At 36.6% G+C, this 23894-nt stretch overlaps 5 protein-coding genes, 2 non-coding genes and 1 pseudogene across 12 annotated transcripts; 5 read left to right on the plus strand and 3 right to left on the minus strand.

Moving 5' to 3' along the window:
• The first annotated feature begins 1144 nt into the window (after window positions 1-1144).
• LOC104713628 (ribonucleoside-diphosphate reductase large subunit) lies at window positions 1145-5639 on the plus strand. The gene is given in 18 exon segments (XM_087465393.1): window positions 1145-1679; window positions 1899-1960; window positions 2047-2134; window positions 2237-2500; window positions 2602-2842; window positions 2929-3005; window positions 3105-3275; window positions 3367-3459; window positions 3552-3701; window positions 3793-3879; window positions 3998-4162; window positions 4244-4363; window positions 4458-4660; window positions 4739-4888; window positions 4972-5119; window positions 5254-5337; window positions 5433-5490; window positions 5493-5639. Coding segments are annotated over 18 exon segments (2424 nt in total). The 5' UTR covers window positions 1145-1451; the 3' UTR covers window positions 5528-5639.
• A 3243-nt stretch (window positions 5640-8882) lies between these two features.
• Window positions 8883-9009, plus strand: LOC147939259 (small nucleolar RNA SNORD14). The gene has a single exon (XR_015567469.1). It is a non-coding gene; the product is annotated as a small nucleolar RNA SNORD14 (small nucleolar RNA).
• Window positions 9010-9085: 76 nt separating this feature from the next.
• Window positions 9086-9212, plus strand: LOC147939260 (small nucleolar RNA SNORD14). Its single transcript, XR_015567579.1, has one exon. It is a non-coding gene; the product is annotated as a small nucleolar RNA SNORD14 (small nucleolar RNA).
• A 391-nt stretch (window positions 9213-9603) lies between these two features.
• LOC104713629 (crossover junction endonuclease EME1A-like) lies at window positions 9604-12726 on the plus strand (annotated as a pseudogene). The gene is made up of 10 exons (XR_015566187.1): window positions 9604-9975; window positions 10181-10327; window positions 10455-10519; window positions 10771-10938; window positions 11020-11167; window positions 11273-11382; window positions 12019-12187; window positions 12262-12325; window positions 12413-12531; window positions 12633-12726. The product of XR_015566187.1 is annotated as a crossover junction endonuclease EME1A-like (transcript).
• Window positions 12727-13631: 905 nt separating this feature from the next.
• On the minus strand, window positions 13632-13983 carry LOC104713630 (uncharacterized). The gene has a single exon (XM_010430798.3). It carries the CDS (start codon window positions 13947-13949, stop codon window positions 13713-13715), a length of 237 nt encoding a protein of 78 aa, XP_010429100.1. The 5' UTR covers window positions 13950-13983; the 3' UTR covers window positions 13632-13712.
• LOC104713631 (uncharacterized) lies at window positions 13632-17531 on the minus strand. 4 transcript variants are annotated; one of them, XR_755672.3, is made up of 6 exons: window positions 16345-17531; window positions 16130-16240; window positions 15015-16043; window positions 14819-14920; window positions 14539-14734; window positions 13632-14252 (listed from the first exon to the last, which is right to left on the minus strand). XR_755672.3 is itself a non-coding variant. In XM_087465395.1 (6 exons), exons 2-5 carry the CDS (start codon window positions 16471-16473, stop codon window positions 14828-14830), a joined length of 1362 nt encoding a protein of 453 aa, XP_087321521.1. In that variant the 5' UTR covers window positions 16474-16889; window positions 16980-17485; the 3' UTR covers window positions 14343-14734; window positions 14819-14827. The 4 variants fall into 4 exon arrangements, 3 of the variants coding, with proteins under 3 accessions (XP_087321521.1, XP_010429102.2, XP_010429101.2); XM_087465395.1 differs by lacking the exon at window positions 13632-14252 and having other exon boundaries at window positions 14343-14734; window positions 16345-16889; window positions 16980-17485; XM_010430800.2 differs by lacking the exon at window positions 13632-14252 and having other exon boundaries at window positions 14343-14729.
• Window positions 17532-18785: 1254 nt separating this feature from the next.
• LOC104713634 (uncharacterized) lies at window positions 18786-22071 on the plus strand. Of its 2 annotated transcripts, XM_010430802.3 has the most exons (5): window positions 18786-20015; window positions 20127-20237; window positions 20328-21476; window positions 21570-21657; window positions 21748-22071. In XM_010430802.3, exons 1-5 carry the CDS (start codon window positions 18969-18971, stop codon window positions 21768-21770), a joined length of 2418 nt encoding a protein of 805 aa, XP_010429104.2. In that variant the 5' UTR covers window positions 18786-18968; the 3' UTR covers window positions 21771-22071. The 2 variants fall into 2 exon arrangements, with proteins under 2 accessions (XP_010429104.2, XP_087321520.1); XM_087465394.1 differs by lacking the exon at window positions 21748-22071 and having other exon boundaries at window positions 18897-20015; window positions 21570-21668.
• LOC104713633 (uncharacterized) lies at window positions 21982-23826 on the minus strand. Its single transcript, XM_010430801.3, has 2 exons — window positions 23448-23826; window positions 21982-23360 (listed from the first exon to the last, which is right to left on the minus strand). The coding sequence occupies exons 1-2, from the start codon at window positions 23769-23771 to the stop codon at window positions 22080-22082; spliced, it is 1605 nt and encodes a 534-aa protein (XP_010429103.2). The 5' UTR covers window positions 23772-23826; the 3' UTR covers window positions 21982-22079.
• Window positions 23827-23894: the final 68 nt, after the last annotated feature.

Here is a 23894-nt window from a genome sequence, read left to right on the forward strand (position 1 = left end):
TCCTATAGTGTATAATTTCATGTTTTAAATGCACTTACTAAATCTTTTTAAAAATGTAACATGTAAATGTAAAAATTATCTTGTGGGTTACTAACGTAATTTAAGTAAATACTAAATTAAATGCTTATGCCAAAAAATTGTTTTAAAATATTTTTAGTTTTGAATATCACGGGTTATATAGCATAATAGATTTAGATTGATATATATATATATATATATATATATATATATAAATTAGTATTATTAATTTTGGTGTTTATCTTATTATTATTTTATTAACACCATCAATATTAGAATATTAAAAATTATAATTAAATTACGCTTATGTAAACAAAAATGTCATGCAATAAAACACATATTAAATCCTAAAATTAACAATCTAAATACAATTATACGATTTCAATTACTAAAATTATACGATTTCAATCTAAATCAACAAACAATTATAACTTAAAAGTTAATAGTTTTCGTTCAAGAAAATATTGCCACGCGGTATACCGCAGATGAAAATCTAGTTTTTTTAAAAAGACGAAGACATTTTAGTAATTGTTGGTTTCAGTCGTCGTGGTTTAAAATTTATCGCTGAAGAAAATAGCGATCCAAAATATATGTCGCTGGTCACTGAATACTGTCGCTGCGACTGGTCGACTAAACCATTGTTAAACCAGCGATAGACAAACGAACGATGTTTGGTCGCTGTCGCTGGTTTCTGTCGCCAACGACATGAAAATGAACATGCCCGTTAACTCACATGTTATAAATTATCGTTCATGATGGATTAGTTGTGATTGGTGGAACTTTAAATTAAATAAAAAAATATAATGTCAAAGTTGTTAAAAGGTTTGAAAGTATATAAATTATGTTTACAAGATTCATTCAAGTTTTGTACAATATTTATAAAAGGCTGTCCACTTTGAAAGCATTACAATATCCTATTGGGAAAAAAATTCTCTTGGCATGAATTTATTTATTATTAAATAAAATTTGATAATGTTTAAACAATAAAAGAATATGAATAAATTCCTAGGTTGAATAATCCTCTCTAAAAAGAAAAGAGCTGGGCCCCATGACAATACACATTAACTTCATGGGCCAGGTCCACATTCAACCATTAAAAAAAAATTTGAAATAATGAACCCGCCACGTGAAAAAAGCCCAATGGCTCCTTCTGATCTGACCTTCTCTTACAAGCTGGCGGGAAAATCCCAAATCTTTTCCCGGGAAAGTGGATTAAAAATTTCGGCCATTAAAGGACAAAATCACAAGAAAGTAGAAACCCTAGAGATATTTCGAAACCGAAGCAACCCCTTTTAAAGCCTCCTTCTTATCTCTTTATAAAAACCATTTCTTTCCTGCAACATCGTTGCTTACCCATCAGACGCCCATCACCTGTTCGATAAAATTCCTCTGAGACCTTTTCTAATTTTTCTTCTTTGACCGAAAAAAAAAACATGTATGTGGTGAAGCGTGACGGAAGGCAGGAAACTGTTCATTTCGATAAGATTACTGCCCGGCTTAAGAAGCTTAGCTATGGGCTTAGCAGTGACCATTGTGACCCTGTCCTCGTTGCTCAGAAGGTCTGTGCTGGTGTCTACAAGGGAGTCACCACAAGTCAACTCGATGAGTTAGCCGCTGAGACTGCTGCTGCTATGACCTGTAACCATCCTGATTATGCATCTGTGAGTTATTTCTATTCGATTTGCTTTCTGGGTACTATTTGATAAAGTCAGAGACTTTCATCTCTCTGATTGGATTGGTATTTCATTTGATAGAATTGAATTGAACTTTGCCTTCTCAATTGCGATGTTTGGAACTGTGTACTTCTAAATATGGACTTGAGTCTTGATGACATGATCTGTATGATATACATGTTTTTTTCTTCTGTGTTTGTATGTCAGCTTGCTGCTAGGATTGCTGTCTCAAACCTTCACAAGAACACTAAGAAATCGTTTTCTGAGACGTGAGTGTTATTAGTTGGTATATATAATTGATTTGTGTTTAAGTTTCATATGAGTTGACTTGGATGTACTGTGTGGTACTTTGCAGGGTTAAGGACATGTTCAATCATGTCAGTGAGAGATCTGGACTAAAGTCCCCACTAATAGCTGATGATGTATTTGACATAATTATGCAGGTACGAAAGCCTCTGTTATGATCTCAATTCAATTTTGTTTCTTGGTGTGATACATATGTAACTTGTAGATCACTGACTAGTGTTTTTCTTTGGTTTCTTCAGAACGCTGCTCGTCTGGACAGTGAAATAATCTATGATCGTGATTTTGAATACGATTTCTTTGGATTTAAAACTCTTGAGAGATCATACCTCTTAAAAGTCGAAGGGAAAGTTGTTGAAAGGCCTCAACACATGCTGATGAGGGTAGCTGTTGGCATTCACAAGGATGATATTGATTCCGTAATCCAAACTTACCATTTGATGTCTCAGAGATGGTTCACTCATGCATCTCCTACACTCTTCAATGCAGGAACGCCTAGGCCTCAAGTAAATATACCTGTAGTTTGATATTTTATTATATCTATAATCCGGCTATACTTTTAAATGTGCCTGTGCTGATTTGCTATCGAAAATAATTGACATGGCAGTTAAGCAGCTGCTTTCTGGTGTGCATGAAAGATGATAGCATTGACGGCATATATGAAACACTTAAAGAGTGTGCTGTTATAAGCAAATCTGCTGGGGGTATTGGTGTTTCAATTCATAATATTCGTGCAACTGGAAGTTATATTCGTGGCACAAATGGAACATCTAATGGTATTGTTCCAATGCTGCGTGTATTCAATGATACTGCTCGTTATGTTGATCAAGGAGGAGGCAAGAGAAAGGGTACATATCAGCACCTACTTTGATATCATTATCTGTGCTGTAGATGGTCTCTAGTGTATCTGATGTATATTTTGTCATTGGTGAAGGAGCCTTTGCTGTATACCTGGAGCCATGGCATGCTGATGTCTTTGAGTTTCTGGAGCTGCGTAAGAACCATGGGAAGGTAAAATTACATCCTCTATATCTCACCATGTATTCCCCTCATATGTATATTCCAATTCAGGCTGATACAACCTCTAACTACACCTTTTTCCCATTATAGGAAGAACACAGGGCTAGAGACTTGTTTTATGCTCTCTGGATTCCAGATCTCTTCATGGAGAGGGTCCAGAGCGATGGGAAGTGGTCACTGTTTTGTCCAAACGAAGCTCCGGGTTTGGCAGATTGCTGGGGCGCTGAATTTGAGACACTGTACACGAAGTATGAAAGAGAGGTGAATCCCTATTCATCTATGTATATGCTGCTTCGTTAGAAACTTAAATTCCTGTTATCTCAATACCAGTTATGTTTGTTCAAATCTTTAGGGAAAAGCCAAGAAGGTTGTTCAGGCGCAGCAGCTTTGGTATGAAATATTGACATCCCAGGTAGAAACAGGAACACCATACATGCTTTTCAAGGTTAGTACTTAGTAACAGTCCTAATTCTGTGGCTACACGTTATAGACCTATAACCACCGGTTCTTACTGTTACTTTTGTTACTCTACTGTAGGATTCATGTAACAGAAAAAGTAATCAGCAAAATCTGGGAACAATAAAGTCATCCAATTTATGCACTGAAATCATTGAGTACACTAGTCCTACAGAAACTGCTGTGTGCAATCTTGCATCTATTGCTTTACCCAGATTTGTAAGGGAGAAGGTGAGTAGGAAACTGATTTGCCGGTTCTCTTAATTTTCTTTTACTTTGTCACTCGATGCATAGAGCTCTAACTTTCTTCATCTCACTACAGGACATCCCGTTAGACTCTCATCCATCTAAGCTTGCTGGCAGTCTGGGCTCAAAGAATCGTTACTTTGATTTTGACAAGTTAGCAGAGGTCAGATACTAAGTACTTGCCTCATTTGACCTCAAATCTGACTCTGAAGGAGTTATCTCTGGAGAAGTTTCCCTGTCTTTGATGTGATGTTGACTTTTTTAATTTTCTGTGTGACCAGGTGACTGCTACTGTTACTATCAATCTCAATAAGATAATAGATGTGAATTACTATCCTGTGGAGACTGCAAAAACTTCAAACATGCGTCACAGACCTATTGGTATCGGTGTACAAGGTCTTGCAGATGCATTTATCCTCCTTGGAATGCCATTTGATTCTCCAGAGGTAGACTTGTTTTGCATTATATGATCAACCTTGGAAAGTAATTTTGTTCTCTGTTCTTAAGCAGTTTAATTTCTTACTCAGGCGCAACAATTGAATAAGGATATATTTGAAACTATATACTACCATGCACTCAAAGCATCTTCAGAGCTTGCTGCAAGAGTTGGGCCCTATGAAACCTACGCAGGAAGTCCTGTGAGTAAGGTATGCATCTTAGCCATCAATGATTAGAAAATTTTCGACCAAACGTTATAAGGTAGCATGGTGGATTGTTAGGCTGACTTTATCCCATCTCTAGGGAATCCTTCAACCTGACATGTGGAATGTAATTCCATCAAACCGCTGGGACTGGGCTGATCTTAGAGCTATGATATCAAAGAATGGAGTGAGGAACTCTCTTTTAGTAGCACCTATGCCAACTGCTTCAACCAGTCAGATTCTCGGGAACAATGAATGTTTTGAGCCATACACATCAAACATCTACAGCCGCAGAGTCTTGAGGTATGTGGTTAAATCATCTGACAAAGTATGCTTCTGGTTTTCCCACTTGTTGCTTACTCATTGGGTCGGGTTGTGCAGTGGTGAGTTCGTAGTGGTGAATAAGCATCTTCTCCATGACTTGACTGATATGGGACTTTGGACTCCAACGTTGAAGAACAAATTAATTAATGAGAATGGTTCTATAGTAAATGTTGCGGAGATACCTGACGACTTGAAGGCTATTTACAGGTATAGCTCCCATTTATTGTGTTCTCCCTAATATTATGTCTAGATACCGAGATTTGATTTGTTTCTCTTGCAATAAAACACAGAACCGTCTGGGAAATCAAACAGAGAACAGTGGTGGACATGGCTGTTGGTCGTGGATGTTACATAGATCAAAGCCAAAGCTTAAACATACACATGGACAAACCCAACTTCGCAAAACTCACTTCCTTACACTTCTATGCTTGGAAAAAGGTACAAACCTTAAACATCTAAACTCTTTTTATATTCAATATGAAATAGTTTTGAGATTATAAAGAGTATCTGGTCCTTCACTCATCTTGTAAATACTCATAATCTCACTTATTTTGTTGTTAATCTACCTTTAGGGTTTGAAAACCGGGATGTATTACCTGCGATCTCGTGCTGCAGCTGATGCGATAAAGTTCACAGTTGACACAGCCATGCTCAAGGTAAGAAAGAAAAACAATGCAACACTCTTTGCAACGATTCTTCTAGTGAATTCAGACATTTTACCTGTGAGTTGTTGTCGTTGGGCTTGATATAGGAGAAGCCGAGTGTAGTAGAAGGAGGTAAAGAAGTAGAAGAAGAGGATAATGAAACCAAGTTGGCGCAGATGGTATGTTCCTTGACAAACCCTGACGAATGTTTAGCCTGCGGAAGTTGAAGCTCTTTGTGATATAGTTTGGTCTTCAAAAGCAAGAAAGTAAAAGCACAGTCTCGTGGACTTTGGGTCTTTTCTATATAACTTGCTTTGTTGATCTGTGTGTATGTTGTTAATAGTTTCCGAATGCTTAACGTTGCTTCGAGTTTTGTGTAATCCAATTTCGTCTTTTCTTTTTCTTGAAACAATGGGTTTGTAACGAGAAAATATATAATCTTATAGTAGATTTTGCTATCAATTGTTTACTATACATGGGTAATTGATTGGTAAGAATATATTCCAATCTTTGCGTGATATAATTTAACAAAGACACAAAAATGGTTAAAGTCAATGCAATTCTCAAATGACACAATCGATCTGTCCATAGAACAAAATTTTACAAATATAGTTGACAAAAATGTATCAACTCAACATTTTGTAAATTCTCATATATCAAGACAAAGCTGAAATAAAATACTCACAAGGGAGATCTCATACATCTCTCATACCCATAACCAACTTTTAACAAGAATCAAACTTGTATCTCTCTGGTGCCTACATTTTCAACTTGCATGAATTTAATTGTTTTTGAGGAATCTCCATTGTTCCTTTAGGACATAAAATATATTGGTTAATTCCACAATATACTGTTTTATATTGAAAGAAAAATACAAGAACTTTTTTTTACACAAACCAAACATCATTTTTTTACTTTTTTATATACACCAGACTTTTTACAATTTTGTCAGTCTCAATTAATAACCTAGAATTACATGAAAAGCATCAGAAAAAGTTTTCTAAAACAAAACTGGAATGTTTTAAAGTCACATACATCCCTTATTTACTCAATGACAAAAGTGACTTGACCTTTGATACCAAAAATACATGACAAGGCATAACCTGATATTCTATAATCGAACTAATTCATCCAAATATTTATAATATAAAATGTCTTAACATTAGAAAAAAAAAACAAAGATCTTACTTTAAGAGTTGAAGCAACATATATACGACTTTAGACCGTATCATGGTCAAGATGTTCCAATTGGGATGTTGTACATTAGATGTACGATTTCATGATAGAGTTATAATTAAAATGAGATACATGTATTAGTTGGAATAGATCTTTAAAAATTACTAAAAATGGTTGTATACTTATATAGAAATAATAATTAATTATTTGATAACTGAAATTTTTTTGTCAATACTTCATAATTTTCAAAATCATAATCGAATTCCATAACCTAACGAATTGTAAGGACACCTAAACCTAGTAGATATGAGCACTTTGGAAAACAAATTCATTGTAGTGTCTTTGCCCATATATATAATTTGATGTTTTATATTATCATTTTAGTTATTTACATGCAAAAATCAACTAAACTATATATTTATTTAGACGTATTATATCGAATCAATATTTTGATATCTGAATGTGTAAATAAAATATCAATGACCAAATAGATACATTGCACGGTCCATATAATATAATTTCATATAAGTTGATTAAAACATAATCTGATTAACATGTGATATATGTGATATATATGTTTTAGTTTATAAACCTTTTGTTGGTAACCTCGTTTTAAACCGTCAATGAATTAATTATATTTTTAGACTAAAAGTACTCGTTTTAAAAATGTAGTGTCATATCACGCTGCAATTTTCCAAGATCTCTTTATAAATGTTTTTTTTTTTTTCATTCAGATAACTAAGAAGCCATTAGACCAAAATTTACTTGGTACTTTTTACGTTTTTTTTTTGTTTTTTTTTGTTTTAAATGATACTTCCTCTAAATCACAAATGATGATGTTATAAAATTTTCACATAAATTAAAAAATATTTAATGTTTAGTTAGAAATGTATTATTTATTTATAATAACATATTTCTCATAACTATTAACCATTTGTAATATATCAAACTTTTAAATTCTTAATTAATGATTTTTGAAATTTATAAATTTTTAAAATTTTCACATAAATTAAAAAATATTTAATGTTTAGTTAGAAAGGTATTATTTATTTATAATAACACATTTCTCATAACTATTAACCATTTGTAATATATCAAACTATTAATTGATGAAATTTTACATAAAATCAGTTTTTGTTTTTGTTATAGAGAGGGAGCATTTACAAAAAAACTATCAAACAATCATGGTATCCAATACTAAAGTTTTTTGTCAACCACACACTTAATTAAAGATGAACACCCATTTTAGTGTGTGTATATATATATATGGGCGGAGGCAGCTTAGAGTTATAAGTGTCAATTGATCCTGGTGAATTTCTAAAATTAGGTGAAATATTAGGAAAAAAAATCAAATTGATCCTGGTAAAATAGTACAATTGACTCTTATAAAAGAATTTAATAACACAATTGATCCTAAAATTTTTTTTTGATCTTGATAAACTGATTTCCTAGCTCCGCCACAGTATTTTTTTTTGGTAGGTATGATAGCTCCGATTAATATTTATGAAAAGTACATTTTTTTTTTTCCAAATGTTAATCGGTGTTGGCTAAATATATCGATGACAAATTGACAACTGTACTCTGTATTATTTAATCCACAATACAAATGTCTTTGTAACAAATACAAGTGCTATACATCGACCATTATCTTGACATTAGTAGAACGATGTTGATTCAAATGTTTGATAATCCAGGTTAATGGGTAGTGAACTAATTTGTTTAATGAGACCATTTGTGTAAGCTTCTTGGTACATTCGTTAATAGATCTATCAAACATGAGATTACATGATTTTACTTAGCCCACACGTACTCATCTCACATCTTTAGCTTATGTGTATAACTTGAGAATTTGCGTCAAAGTCATAAGTTCAAACTTGACATTTTTGGTTTCGTAGGTGTCCTTCAAAGGTTACTTCGTACAAATATTGAAACTTAACCATCAAGATTTTACCTAGTTCTTACCGGGAGGGATCATCTCACACCTTAGCTTATGTGTGAATCTTCAAAGTTCAAACTTGACATGTTTTTGTTGTTGTAGGGTAGGCCGTAATAACGGGCTGAGCTAACTATCAAGAAAAGCCCATTTGGAAAAATGAAAGAAATCTCAGCCGTTCATCGTGTGTGTGATCGAAAACATAAACCCTAGTCTGTGTACACTCATCCAACGCCGCCTCTTTGTCCGACTATATTAGTATCCAAAACCTTCTTCTTCTTGAACATGTTAATCGCCGCCAATTATAAACCCAAGAATTCGAATTTCCAATGTTGTTTTGCTTGAATGCGTTTCTTGTTTTTAGATTATAAACCGTTGAATTCGTCTGCTTTTGTAAAATTGTAACGTTTGTATTTGAAACTGTAGAGGATTAGAGTTTAGTGGTAGTTGTCGATGATGATAGAAGAGAAGGCTTGTTTCTCAAAAACATTCGCAGTGGCCGCCTAAGGCTTTCGCCTTTCGCCGGGCTTGAGAGCCAATGCTGTTCTTTATCCCTTCCTTGGATGTCTGAGACTCTCTTTACTATACTATACAGTTCATTATTAATTATGGTTTGTTAGTTGTTGAGTAATTGCTATAGATTAAGATTAGGATCAATGAGGATATAACCAATAAGGGCTTGTTTCTCAAAACATTCGCAGTGGCCGCCTAAAGCTTTCGCCTTTCGCCGGGCTTGAGAGCTCATGCAGCTCCTATCCTTCCTTGGATGTCTGAGATCCTCTTCTATCTCTCTATCGGTTTTGTTGTTTTCTAATGGGTCACAAATCTGTTTTTTTTTTATTGTTCTTTTTCCTTTTCTTCTGCAAAGGTGAATTTTAAGATAATCTTATGGTGGACGTTTGGAAAAAGAACGAGATAACCTTTAAAAGGTTTAAAGATTACGGCCGTGTGACGAAGAGTTTGGAAGACCCTGACGACGAGTGACGTTTGACAAGTTCAAACACAATTCAAGTTTAGTAGAATATTAAAGGATGAAAAAATATAAAATCAATCACATACAATAAACTCAATAATAATTCAACACCAAAGTCTGATCATACATTAAAAAAACCCTAATCTTGTTGAATCTAATAAACGGCAAAATTAATGTAATCGACAAAAACCAGCTAAAGAATAAAGTAAACCTTGTACCCAAACACTCTCTTGACGAATCGTTTACGACACACTGACTTGTTTCTCTATCGATAGTCCCGCCCTTCATCGCCAAATTTCAAATTTCGATTTCTCTTTTCTAGAGATGAGCGATTTCATTCAGATATCTGACAGCGAGGATGAAGCTACTCCTCCACCGTCGAAAAGGGCTCGAAAGAATCCTACTCCTACGGTTTTGAACTTGGATTCCGATCCGTCACCGCAGAAACAACCGCCGGGATCTGCTTCTACTTCGACGCCTCTCTTGGACGATGTCACTGTAGTCAAGTCTTCTTCCTTGAGTTCCGGAATCGGAGTTTCTTCACACCGTGAGTCTCACTCGTTTTCCGGTAAGTTTACCGTTCCGAAATCGAGTATGTACGGTTGGTTATGCGGAAATGGTTTCGTTTATAGGGGGAATTGATACTTGGGGAGACTGTTACTCTATTTGTGAATTTTTGGGATTAGTGATAGAATCTTTCAGTTCTTTGTTAGGGTTTTACTGTTTCCGCTGAGTTTGTTTTTTTTTTTTTTTTTTTTTCGAAACCGGATTAGGTAAACGAGTAATATCTCTTGAGTCGGATTCTGAAGACAATTCCGAACCTGGAACTGCAAAGAAGTTGTATGTACCTGTGCATGGTGCTGATGATTCTTGGAAGCAACCTTGTGGATTGGAACCTGGATCCAATGATGCTGATTTTGGTGAGGCTTACTATGACCTGAATAATAGAATATCTAAGCAAAGTAGTTTACGCAGTTATGAACTATAAATCATGTGTGTGATTTGCAAAGGGTAGTCTCTTCATCACTTATAAATGGTTTGTGTCAGATGATGATACTAGCTGGATGCAGAGCGCTGGTTTTCGATCTACACTGTCTAAAGATGCTATTGAGGTACTTTATCTGCAAAACATTCTGCATTCATACCACAATCTTCATGATGGGTGTATATGATTAAGGAATTAGTTGGCTCTATTTGTGATTCCTAATGCTGTCTTTTAGAGGATTGGGAGTATTTTTATTTGCTTATTTTGGGCATCGATGGTTACCTTTCTCTTTTGTTTGATCTTACTACTAAATGTTACAAGCAGTATAATATATAAATCGCTTACCTTTTGTTATTTTGCTTTACTTGCAAAAACCAGGTGGATTCTGAGCATGAGAAAGAAGAGACAAGCGATGAGACAATGTGTCGACAGAAGCAGCCTGAAAGTTACAAAAGTACCTATCTTTTTGTTGATGCGTTGCCTAAAAAGAAGATGTCTAAAGATGAAAAGATCAGCGCGACAGAGGAAAAGAAGTTAAGAAGAGAAGTGAGCTTTATGTTTATTTTAACATAATTTATATATTTTGTATTCCTTGGATCAATAGTTAATTAGCTTCCAATCATCCAGCAAGAGAAATTACAAAAAGCTGCCATGAAAGCTGAAGATGCTGAGCATAAAAAGTTGGAGAAGGAAAAGAAGAAATGGGAAAAGGACAAAGCCCTTAAATCTATTGTCGCCTTGATTGACAATAAACTGATTGAAGAATCTTTTGGAGGTAAGGACTTTCTCCATTCTACGTATCATTCTTCAACATACATACCTCAAGGTTTAGCTTATTCATCACTAAAGTATGGAGACTCAGTTCCTTCAGTTGATACAGGACGTCTCGTTTCGGGGTTGCAAGAGAAAGGCATTACATACCGAGTAACCTCTAATCCAATTGAGAGATCCATTGTGTGGGAAATTACACTTCCAGAGGATATTGCTCAGGTACGATAAAATCTCAGGCAGATTGTAGTATGGGCCAATGTTAATCAATAGGCTTGCATATTGGATCTCATGACAAGTGATTCTTAGAACCAAGTACTTGTAACTGTTATCAATGCCCAATCTGGTCTGTATATCTGATTCTCTGTTTTCAGTTAGGATAAGCTTGTTAGTTGAACATGTGTTTTTTTTCTCTGACTTATGCACCATACTCTTCTGTGTTGAGAATTTCATTTCATCTTACTCTTGGCGATGGAAGTCGAGCTATGATTCTTGTCCTCTTGATTGTCTTCAAATGTCATATGAGGTTTGAGATGACACATTTAAACTTTAAAGTTCAATGTGAACTGTTCTTTGTGTTTAAGATATAGGCATGTGGGCATTGTTTGTCAAATTATTCTTCCTGTGTGTTTCAGTTATAAGTTTTTTTTTTTATAACCTTCCATCTTTAAGAATGAGACATGTGTAGAAAGTAATTGATCAAAGATGACTTCATAAAACCTTACATGGATGGGTTACAGATTATAAATTAAGTAAAGAAGTGAATCCCTTGTACCTTTAGAAGATCATTATTATGTGAATCAGCTGTACTCATTATTTATTGTTCTCTTGATTTGCATCTTCTTTTATCTATTGCAGAGTTTGCCCCTAGGGTCCAAGATTCCATATGTTTTACTTGTGTATGAGGCTGAAGAATTTTGTAATCTTGTTGCTAATAAAGAACTTCTAGAAAACGTCTCCAGGACGAATACCCATCTTATACAGTATGCTACCTCACCAATAAGTTATTGTCCTACGTAAACAAAAAGTGCGTTTGAGAAGGTGAATTTTTCTTGCATTAATGTTTCAATCCTGAATGAAGCTGAAAAATCTATCTTCTAGGGAGAGGATTGAGTATAAGGACCCTGCAAATGGCAGTGGTTGGAGTAAGCCTCCTATTGATGAGGTACTACAGTTCCTAATGAAAATGTGTTTAGAGGAAAACCCCTTAATCCTTCATTTATGTCCTTAGTAAAGATCTGATGTGTTACAGGCAATTGCAAAATTAACTACTCACTATATTGGAGTACATTCAAGGCATTGTGTAGATGAGGCTGAGGTGGCTGAACATGTTGCTCGTTTAACAAGTAATCTGGCCTATTGCCAAGTCAGGTGCTAATATCTATGCTATTTGAATTTTGAATTTTGTTTCCAAAGAACTCTTTGCTGACGTCCTTGATTTTGAAGTAAACTGTCTATTGTCTAATGCGCAGGGATAAGTTAACTCGGTGGTCAGTATGCGCTGCTAATACATTAATGTCCCAGAAGGGAGCTGATAAGCACTTGATTAGAGAGAGTCTGTGGTAGAGTAATCCAGACCCATTTCAATTTGAATCTTTTATATATCACCTTCTTTGTTTAATCAGTAAGTATGCATTGGGTCAATAGGTTGAAAGTGTTGGTAGCAATACCAAAGGTACCGCCAAGATACGCTTTAGCAGTGTCAAAGAGATACCCATCCTTGAAGTCTCTTCTTGAGGTTTATATGAATCCTAACATGTCGGTGAGTAAACACGTACTAGGGGTTTGACTTCTCAGTTTGTTTCTAATGGCTTCTGATACAAATGGTATGATGTGTTGTTGGTTAACAAATTGGGGAATAGGTTCATGAAAAGGAGTTTATACTAAAAGACTTGAAAGTGGAAAATTTAGTAGGAGAAGACAGAAAGGTAGGTGAGGCCTGTTCGAAGCGGATATACAGAGTGCTTATGTCTAAAGATGGAACCCTTAAGACTGATGACGTCGTAGATGGTGCTGCTTCCTTCACACTTCCTACATATGACTTAGACTAGAAGTAATAGAACATTAGTCTCATAACTTTCTTTGTCAGACAAAACAGAAGAATGATTGTGTCTGAGATTTGTTTTCCTTTTGTATATGTATGCAAGTTAATTAGGTATTATCTGAAGTCCTTAATGTGTGCGTCCTGAGTCGTTTTATATATCTTGATTTTGTTAGTAAAGAAAGGTATTGTTGGTTCCGTCTCTGATGTTGCACATCTTAGTTTTCTCGAACAGCCTATTAGTGTTGGAACAGTCTGTTATTTCTTTTGCGGGTGTTTTTATAAGCTTTGGTGTTCCACTCTTGGTTTTGTGAAGGTCATATTTGATCTTGCTTCTCTGTATCTTGATACACAGATCCTTTTAGCTTTGTAGGAGGACACAATTTGAGTTGATTCACAAGAAAGTCTAAGAATATGTCAGGTTTCATCGTTGTCTCAGAAACGCTTTTATTGATTAGTTTTAACATTACATGACTAGAAAAGACCGCATATGCACATATTTTACAGAGATCTAGCCGGTACCGGTAACACCAAGATCCTGCTTCTTGTCATCTTTACCAGCACCAAAGACAGGTCCACCAAGACCAGCAGCATCAGAGACCTTATCTTGAAGCTTGTCAACTTGAATCCCACCTTCGTCATCCTTTGACTTTAAATCAAGCTTCGTCTTGTTTTGTCCTCCTTCCACCGACTCATACGTCGTAGCAGTTCTTGACCCCATCGGCTCTGCTCCTTGTGCTCCCGACATTGTTACCCGATCTCTCAAACTCAATTACCCCTCTTGTCCACACCAAAACTAATTTATATCCTCAAGCCATGGTCTTGAAATCTGCCACATGGCCAATACGTGGCAGTTCTTCAGAAGTATCTTGCTGGTCACGTGTCGCAACTCGCAAGTGACTCAAAAGAACTCGGCTTTGACCCTTATCATCTGTTTAAATACGCTTCTTGATTTGTTCCTGAATTAGTCTTCATTCCTAATCTGTCTCTCACAAGGTGTTACACGATCCTCTACAGTTTTGTCTATTGCAATATGATCGATCCTGGACCCCTGGTTACATTATTTGCTCATCAAAACAACTATATATACTCCATACCAAGTCCAACAATTGGAGAGCTCACTATTAAATCAGGTATACAATTAAGGAGAAATCAAACTTGGCAATCAGAATAATGAAAACCACAAATCCAAGATCCAACAAATAAAACATGTTGCAAACTCAATCCACAGTTCCACACAATGGTGGTAGATCATAAACATAAGTAGAAGATGAGAGAATTTGAAAACATAACTTTAGTTCACTGAAGTTGCATGAAAGAGAGGGAGTTTGGCATACAATTTTTAGATTCATCACAGTCGATCGAGTCGAGTCTTTCAATACGCCACCTTCTATTTGTATACATAAACGAGTAGAGTTTGAGCCATAAACCTTATATAATAAGGGAGTAGTTTTCAGTATTCAATTTCAGAGAGGTGAAGGAAAACGAAACTAAGAAGAAGAGTCACTGGCTTCGGTCACATCATCTTCTGCACTACAAGAAGAAAATGAGAGGAACATATTGAGTCATAACATAATATGTGGTTAAATTCAGAGAGGGAGGAAAAACATTACTCACAAAGACTGATCACAACTTAACAAGGTCATGGAGGTCACGCTCAAGGTACATAAGATAGATGTCTTGAAGTTGCTCCTCTTCTGTTGCTTCCTCACGGTCGTCCTGTTTGAATCCAAAATAAAACAATTAAGTGACGAATTAATTAACTGAAATATTTTTTTTTGTTTGTTTAAATGTTTACAAAATAATCGGTTACCGTAGACATGATTTTTTCAGTGTCAAATCCTTTCTCGCAATGATAACATGAGTAGAATATATTATCCATGTATGTATCACGGACAGACCATTTGTCTCTGTAAGAAGTATATCCCTGTGTGAGAGTATGTTGATGCTGTTGGTTCTTCACATTAGATGGTAACCCAATACACTGTACATGGGCGCTGAACTTACAATCAATACATCCGTAGTAAGACACACCACAAGGTCTAGTGCACACACTGCAAGCTTGAGTCACCCTCAAATCATTGTTCCAAAAGTTATAGAGATAGTGACTATGAGACTTGATCTTGCTTGGTACTATCACTGCTTTGATGCAATCAATATGGAAATTGATTTTGCAAAGTGAACAATGATAGCCATACTTTGTTGTAATATTCATTTGGCAGGCAGTGCACTTGGATTCACTTTCAAGTGAAATTATTGCTAGCATGTGATCAGAATGAAGTGGATGACCAACTAATACTTGCCTCCCAACTTGGATACACAAAGGGTGGTATATATCGTCACACGTCACACATGAAAAAGCTTTTCCACAAAACTTCTCACCACAAATAGAACAAGCGATAGGATATGACCTTGAGACGATAAGTTGAAACAAGCTATGTTTGTCTTGTATGCAAAGCTCTACCAATGTTCCAATGATTTTCTGACCCATGTGTAATGCACCATGCATTTTCTTATTTTTCAAAACGCAACTGATGTCGATGATAAAATTGCATGTACGACAGAAGAGATTGAACCCTTCTACATTCTTTTTGCATGACTCACACTTTCTTGCCATCCATCTTGGGGAATTTGGTAGAAGGGTCAGAGAATGGTTCAAATGAAATTGATGCCTAGATGGCCGCCCAAGCTCTGCACAAAAATCATGTGACTGGAAGCTACATGTCTCACATTTGCAAGGATTATCATGTATCTTTGTACCACACATGCTGCAGTTTCCTTCTTCCTCAAGCTCACTCATATGGACTAGTCTCATCACATGAATATGATTGAAGCCACTAACCTGGAGCATATATATTTGAGACAATTTAGGAGAAGACATTGTTTCACTAGTTTATTGACTATAATATATATAAAAAATAGTCATACCAATAACCTATCTTCAAATTCACTAGTTCCAAGGTCTTTGAGATTTTGAGATTTAGTGTTGCCTTTGCTGCAAGAGTACAAATCTTTCAAGTACAATGGGGAAGGCTCTTCCTGTTGGTTATGAGTAAGAGTACTAGCTCATCATTTTTGTCAATACATATATAACATCATATCATTATAAGAAAAAAACAGAGTTGTAACAAAATATTAATTACCTCGCGTAGAATGCATTCAGTGTGACCGAGAAAATCGCATTCTTCACAAGAATATGCAGGATGTCCTGAAATTACCATTGTCTCACAAACACCACAATACTCCAAAAAATCGTCCTCGTCCCCGTCCATGGCTCCGACTCTTTTGTAACTAAGTTGATGAACGTGATATGATTTCTTGAGCACATATTCAGGTATCTCAAGACACTCGGTATGACATCTCAAATCACAAACGACGCACAAATAATAGAATCTGTTATAGATAACAGTTTTCTCGCATATTAGACATGGGCATTTTATTCTATCATCAACGCCGCCACGATTATTACTTTCTACATAAACCAGTCTGTGTTCATGAGACTTATACAACAAACCCCGCAACAAGGCATCTGCACATCTCAGGTGAAGGTAAAACTCACATTCCAAGCAACCAAACGGGACACCAGCAAATTGGCGATGGCAGGCATTACAACGTTTCCGACCATCAAAAGCTTGTATGTAATCAAGGCGTTTGAGAGGGTGGATAGGGTGAATAGGATGCTGAAACTCTGTGGGTAGATCAAGGCAACGCTCGTGAAAAAACATGTAACAGTGAACGCAACCGTAACATATAGCAGTGAAAGAGAGAGGTTGCTCACAGAGAAGGCAAGAGCCTTTGGAGTCTGGTCCTGGCCTACACCTTTTGAGCAAGTGTTCATGGCTGTAATGGAGCATTTCTTTGGCTTCCCAACCTGTTGTAATGCTCTTCTGAAGTGCACAGCCCAAATCAAGATAGACTTCACACTTGTCACACTCGTAGTAGTAGGTTCCAGATGACATGTTCCCGCACCCGACGCACACCATGTATTTGGTTTTACGGTCATCTTCGCCAATACGAAACTCTAGAGGGTGCTCCGGGTGGAGATGGTGTGACATCTTTAGGGGGAGATCCGAGCAAGCTTTGCAGAGATCGAAGTTACAAGGGTCGCAGGCAAATTCAACAGGTTCATCTCTGTAGCAGATGTTGCAGATCCCATTTGCTACGATCTTCGGCGAGGTCAACTCGCATTCATGGGATCCATGTTGGATCTTTCCCATCCCGATGTGAGAATAAAGTCAACCAAAAATGTGTTAGGAGTTTTCTCTTCTTTTTTTTTACTAGGACGAAGAAAAATATTCATGGGTAGTTGATAGTTGTGACTTGTGATCGCATTCATGGGACCCATGTTGGAGCTTTCCCATCCCAATGTGAAAGTCAACCAAGAAAATGTTAAAGAATATTATTTGTGGGAACCATGTTGGAGCTAACGACGAGGTGGTGGGCTCAGGGGCGGATCTACCTTAGGGGGAGGTGGGGCACGTGCCTCATACTACTTTTTATAAATTAGTTAGTAGTTCAATGATTCTTCTAGTTCAGTTGGTAATTGAGTCTCTCATGTCTTATCTTTGGACAATAGTTTGAGTCTTTAGTACTACTATTTTTCTTTTTTCTTCTTTTTTACTACCAGATTCTTTTCCCTCATTTCACTTTTAATAATGAAAACTATATGTTCTAGTTCTATTTTATTTTCTTTCTCCAGCTTGACTTCTAACAAATTTAATTCCTAATTATTCATTGCAATATCTTAATTGATAAAAATGTCAGTAAAATTAGTAACATTAAAATATATATATTTTTGTAGTTATTTTATTCTTTTTAGATTTTACATTTGTGTATATGGTTAGATAGATAAGTAAATTTAAATATATTATATTTTTATAGTGAATTTTATAACTGCGGCTGCATTTTTCATATTAACAATTTTAAATATATATCTAACATATGTAAATAAATATTATTATAAATAATACTTTCAAAAATTTTGGTTCATTTTTTGATTTCAAATCTTAAAATGTATTAAAGATTAAATATTATATAAATTGTATATATTTATTTAATACTTTTATAATATAAAATTAATATTATTAATTATATCAGATTTGTGCCCCATACAAAATAACTTCCTACATTCGCCACTGAATGAGCTAGTGATCCTAGCTATGGTGGAAGAATCGCCCTGTTGTTTTAAGCCAGAGTTAAAAAAAAACAATCATGTTGGAGCTTTTCCCATCGCAATAATTGATTTAAACTTTTAGACTTTCCAATTATTTTTGTATGTTTTGATTTCAGCTTTAGACTTTACAGTTATATTTATAAAATCTTACAAACTTTATGAATCACATAAATTTTTTTAATAAATATTTGGATTTTGTGTCGGTCTCTCTGAGTAATAGGTCCAAAAGTAACCTTTGAAACCATATTAAACTTTTATCAACTTTTCAGATTTAACCAGAAACATTTTTGAAAGGAAAAATTCTTAAAAATACTACACTTAAAAGAAGAAAGTATAATTTGTGATGAATCTAATAGGATCAGAGAAAAATATCTGTGGACTGTGGTAGACTGATCAAAATTAGTTTCTAATAATTCACATTAAAATTCTAATAATTCACATTAAAAAAAAAAAAAAAAAAAAAATTAGACTCCATATCAAACTCTCCTCTTGTGGGCTTAGTCGTTAATGCTAGGACGGCTTGATTCGTGACTATTAAATTTTAACAGGAAAAAAACTTTGGATCTCATCTCCCGTTTCTCCCCGTTGACTTTGATGGCAGAGCTCCTCCAGCATTTCTCCCATGAATGCCCGTTGACTTCTCCAAAGATCGTCGCAGACGGGGTTTGCAGCATTTGCTACAAAGATGAACTTGTCGAGTTCGCATGTAGCCCTTGCGATTTCAATCTTTGTAAAGCTTGCTCTCATCTGCCGCCAAAGGTATCACACGATTTCCATCCGGATCATCCTCTAGAGTTTTGCCTACGTCTGTTCGATCAGAAACCTGGACACATCCTCTGTTCCGGGTGTGGCAACATGTCTTCTGGTTCTTTTTACAAGTGTGAAGAGTGTGAGATCTACTTGGACATGGGGTGTGCGCAGAGTGAGAACATCTTCAGAGGATGGGATGAAGACAAAGAGCTGCTCCATTACAGCCATTGTCACTTGCTTAAGAGGTGTAAACCGGGACCAGACGCTAGCGGTTCTTGCCTTCTCTGTGAGCTTACCCTCTCTCCCTCTGCAATATGTTATGGTTGCGTTCATTGTTACTCATTCGTTCACGAACACTGTATTGATTTTCCGAGAGAGATTGTACATCCTGTGCATCCCGCACACCCTCTCAAACGTCTTGATTACACACGAACTAGTTACTGTAAAATATGCACGGAGATTATTGCCAGTGTCCCGTTTGGTTGCCAAGAATGTGATTTTAACGTTCATTTGAGGTGTTTAGATTCCTTTTTGCGAGGTCTTATGCACAAGTCTCATCCCCACAAGTTGATTTATAGAACTAAATCTCACATAAGTTTCACACGAAACTATCAATGTGATATATGTAATAGATGTAATGTGATATCTCTTGACTCTTTTTATTGCTGCATAGAATGTGGTATGGATTTCCATTTCGAGTGTCTTGAGATACCTGAGTTTGTGGTCGAGAAGTCCCATCACATTCATCCACTTGTGTGCAAATTGCTCCCACATGAAAATGATTTTTTGGAGTATTGTGGCGTTTGCGAGACAATGGTATCCGCAGGACATCATGCTTATTCTTGTGAAGAATGTGATTTTCTAGGCCACATTGAATGCATTTTACGCAAGGTAATTAACATTTTCATTACACTTCTGTTTTTTTTTTTTTTTTTTTTTTCCCCTAATGATGCTGGTCGTGAAGACGATGACGATCTAACTCTGTATCATCATAATCTACAGGAAGCACCTTCCCCATTATACTTGAAAGATCTTTACTGCAAGAGTAAAGACAACACGAGTTCAATTCATCAAGGGGACCATGATACCATTGACTTGAAACAAAAACTTATGGTACAGATTTTTCATTAACTATTAGACTAGTGTAAACTCTTTTCATTCACTGGTTGTGACTTGTGACTGCCCTTGGCTTGATTGATTCAGGTTAATAGTATGAAGGGGCATATACATGTGATGAGATTGGTTGATTTCAGTGAACTTGGTGAAAGTGCAAACTGCGAAATATGCAATACGAAAATACTTGGTAGCCCATGTAAATGCGAGACATGCAGCTTCCAGGCTCATCATTTCTGCGCAGAGCTAGGGAGACCATTACAACATCGAGTTCATAAGCACCCTTTGACACTCTTGCCAAAGGCCCCTGCAGGTGCAGGTGTTACTATGAATTGTAACATTTGCACAAAAGGAATACAAGGGTTCAATCTCTTTTGTCGCCTATGCAATTTTGTCATCCGTACCAACTGCATATTTAGAGGTAAACATTTATTTACAGAGTTACAAAGGGGGCAAAAAATCATAGGAAGCTGGGAAGGGACTAAATGCATTCAGCAAAAGCATTATTTGGATCAAATTATGGTTTCAAAGTCATATCCGATGCCTTGTGCTATCTGTGAAGATAAGGTGTGTGGGAAAGACAAGACCATGCAAATGGCGTCGCTTGATCTTTCAACATTTGACGAGCGTCTCATCATTCAAAACTCACTTGTTTCATGTACCAAGTGTGAAGATGTATACCATCCTCTGTGTGTTGAAGTTGAAAGGCAAAAAAGATTCTATCCTCCAATACACCCTGATCACGACCTTCGAGTTTCATTTGTTAGTGGTTCCAAGTGCAGAGTCTGCAAGCTGAATATTAAAAAGTATGGCTATAGTTGTTCCACCTGCGAAATCAGTTTCCATATTAAATGCATCAAAGCGGTGAGATCCTCAGCAAATAGCAAGCCTAAGCCTCACAGTCACTATTTCTATCACTTTTGGATTGATGAATCGACGATCACTCGAAACTGCCGTGTGTGCGCTAAACCTTGTGGTGTGTCGTTCTACGGATGTATTAGTTGTGACTTCAACGTCCATGCAGAGTGTATTGGGTTTCCATCAAATGTGAAGAATCAAAAACATCAGCATACTCTCATGGTAGAACAGCATCGTCGTTTCGGGGGGCTGCGTGCCTGCGTTCTCTGTGGAGAAAGTATTGGGACTAGGAGAGTATCAGGAAGTAAATACTGCAATGTGCATTATTCATGCAATCACTGTACGGACGTGTTTCACCTCAAATGCATAATGTCTTCTACGGTAATAATTTTTAATTAGTCAGAACTTTAACCATTGTCTTTTTCGGTTTTATGTTCAACTTTCAAAACATATGTTTTCTTCCGTGTCATACAGGATGACCGTGAAGCTGCAACAGAAGAAGATCAACTTAGAGACATCTATCTTATGTACCTTGAGCGTCATCTCTTGGAGGTGTTAGAAAGTGAGTCTTAGTTTGGTAACGCAACTTCTATTATTCTCAAGTTATGCGTATCAACTTCTTCTCATTTTATTCTTATCTTTGTTTCAACAGATGAAGGAAGCCATTATTGGTAATTTGGTATTAATTAGTTTTGTACCCTTCCCCGTGTGAACTAAGGAAGGCTACTTCTCTTCTCTTCTCTTCTCTTCTCTGAGGTTATGTCTTTGTTTGATTTGTGTTTACTTCTTTTCAGAGTGCCAAGTTTGTTTGATTTGTGTTCACTTTTTTTCAGAGTGCCAAGTTTGATGCTGGTGTGCCTGTAGCACTGTTTCAAAAACGTTTGTATTTTTAACACGAATTTCTTACCATCTTCTTCATATCTCAATATTGGATTCGATGATATTCTTAACGACACATGAATTTACAAGAAAAAAAGTGCAAAATTAGTTTAATTTTTCTTGCGAGTCTGGTACCTTGATGATGCTGATATTTGAATGTAGTCTAGAACCTTGTGGAATCCCCAATGGCGCATTTTCACAAGAACAGTTATCAACCGCAAAGAGTTCCCACTCCTTAATCACACATTTCTCTAACGCTGCCTGCAATCTCTCTTTTTCTTTCTCTGCCGGGTACGAACCATCCGGTGTCACGAGCACAGCCCCGGTGTAAGACTGTCCCGCTACACGAGCTGCTCCGTTGTAATGGAACAGCCCCCAACTTAGATCATCACACACATCTACTATAGTCCAAAACTCATTTGACACCACACCATTGTCCAAAACACTGAAACGAAATGTTGCAGGGACCTTTCCTCTCTTCACCGAGTATCTCCTCCTTCTCCACACTAGCTTCTCTTCAAGCGTCCTCACCTGAAACACGGGCTCATACCAAAACGATGACTTCCCTTTCCCTCTGTAAAAAAGCTGGTACTGACATGGAAACTGATCATAAGCCGGGTTTTGTCCAGCCACGACACGCCAGCTCCAATCCAGTTCCCCTAACCATCCAACAAACAAGTCTTCCGCTGTGTCATGACACAACTCCTTCCCTCGGAAACTCGTCATGGGAGGCACATAAGGCTTATCAGGGATCTTTGCATCCAATTCGAGACAATTGTGTTTCTGTAGCACACAAAGAGAGAAAGCTTCAAAGTATGGACTCTCGTAAGAAGCAATACATCTGTAGCTACACACCTGATCCACAGGACTACATTGGTTCAAACACTGAAGAGCTTTCCGACAATTGGGATCCAAAAGACAGTTCAAAATCTGAGGTCCACAGTTTTTAACCATACAAGTAAGCGTCGAGAACCCTTTAGACCTCAAGTTTTGCAACACGGGAACTGGTCTTATGTAAGCGTTGATGATGACAAGCACACAGAATCTTATATCATCTGAGTTACGACGTTCCCAAGCATCTCCCACTGTCTTCACTACCTCTGTTGATTCTTTATCTTTATTATTAGTAACGTTTCCAATATCAGTCCCTCCAAGCCTGTTAACCAAATCTGAAGAAGACTCAAAGCAAATCATGTTGTTGATGTTTTTGCTGTTTTCCTTAACCCAATTCACAGATTCTGAGTTAGTAACAGCAACTAAAACCAAGATATCAGTCTGATTCAATTCCTGTTTCAGAGTCAAAGCTCTCTGATCATTTGAACTTAAAATTTCATCATCAAAGACAAGCATTTCATAACCTTCATCAACCCATTTCAGTCTTCTTGCCTATTAATGGATTAAAAAAAAAATATTGTAATCAAAATTATACCAAATTGTTAAGCGAGGAGGGAGAGAAGAAGACAAATTACTTACAGTGTGGAGCATAACTTCTTCCCAAGAGGTGGAATTGAGTGGGCTCACTGCTCCTTTACCGACGAGAGCAATCAATTTCACCGGAGGCTCAGACTTATCTGTCTTCGTACTCTTCTCCGTCTCCAAAACCGAGCGAACAATGGTTCTCGTGCGAAAACCCACTCTCCGTCTACAAAACTGTGTATCATCTAAGAAACGATGATGAGACTTCCGGAAGAAATTAACAGGGGAGAACAACACTACTCGACGAGGGACGAATCGATTGAGGAAAGGAGAAGACTCTCTCGTCCCGGGAAGAGAAGCTGCTTTGAGAGAAATCGCCATGGCTGTTTTGGCGAATACACACACTTAACGGTCTCTCTCTCTCTCACCCTTTATTAATTGTACATAAACAAGCCACGTGTTTAAATATCAGTGAGTCACGTGTTTAGATACGATTGGTTAGAC

The sequence above is a fragment of the Camelina sativa genome, chromosome 9 (genome assembly GCF_030686135.1).
Source record: "Camelina sativa cultivar CO46 ecotype springtype chromosome 9, ASM3068613v1".
NCBI lineage: Eukaryota > Viridiplantae > Streptophyta > Magnoliopsida > Brassicales > Brassicaceae > Camelina > Camelina sativa.

What these genes read in the sequence shown, in the direction of transcription:
- LOC104713631 (XM_010430800.2), bottom strand. Translation starts at nt 17,418, where the DNA reads ATGGGAAAGATCCAACATGGATCCCATGAATGCGAGTTGACCTCGCCG. An exon ending in AATTTGAAGATAGGTTATTG is followed by an intron (nt 16,044 to 16,129) that starts GTATGACTATTT and finishes TATATGCTCCAG; the next exon opens with GTTAGTGGCTTCAATCATAT. An exon ending in CTGAAAAAATCATGTCTACG is followed by an intron (nt 14,921 to 15,014) that starts GTAACCGATTAT and finishes GGATTCAAACAG; the next exon opens with GACGACCGTGAGGAAGCAAC.
- LOC104713634 (XM_010430802.3), top strand. Translation starts at nt 18,969, where the DNA reads ATGGCAGAGCTCCTCCAGCATTTCTCCCATGAATGCCCGTTGACTTCT. An exon ending in TTGAATGCATTTTACGCAAG is followed by an intron (nt 20,016 to 20,126) that starts GTAATTAACATT and finishes CATAATCTACAG; the next exon opens with GAAGCACCTTCCCCATTATA. An exon ending in ACTTGAAACAAAAACTTATG is followed by an intron (nt 20,238 to 20,327) that starts GTACAGATTTTT and finishes TGATTGATTCAG; the next exon opens with GTTAATAGTATGAAGGGGCA.
- LOC104713630 (XM_010430798.3), bottom strand. Translation starts at nt 13,949, where the DNA reads ATGTCGGGAGCACAAGGAGCAGAGCCGATGGGGTCAAGAACTGCTACG.
- LOC104713633 (XM_010430801.3), bottom strand. Translation starts at nt 23,771, where the DNA reads ATGGCGATTTCTCTCAAAGCAGCTTCTCTTCCCGGGACGAGAGAGTCT. An exon ending in AAGAAGTTATGCTCCACACT is followed by an intron (nt 23,361 to 23,447) that starts GTAAGTAATTTG and finishes ATCCATTAATAG; the next exon opens with GCAAGAAGACTGAAATGGGT.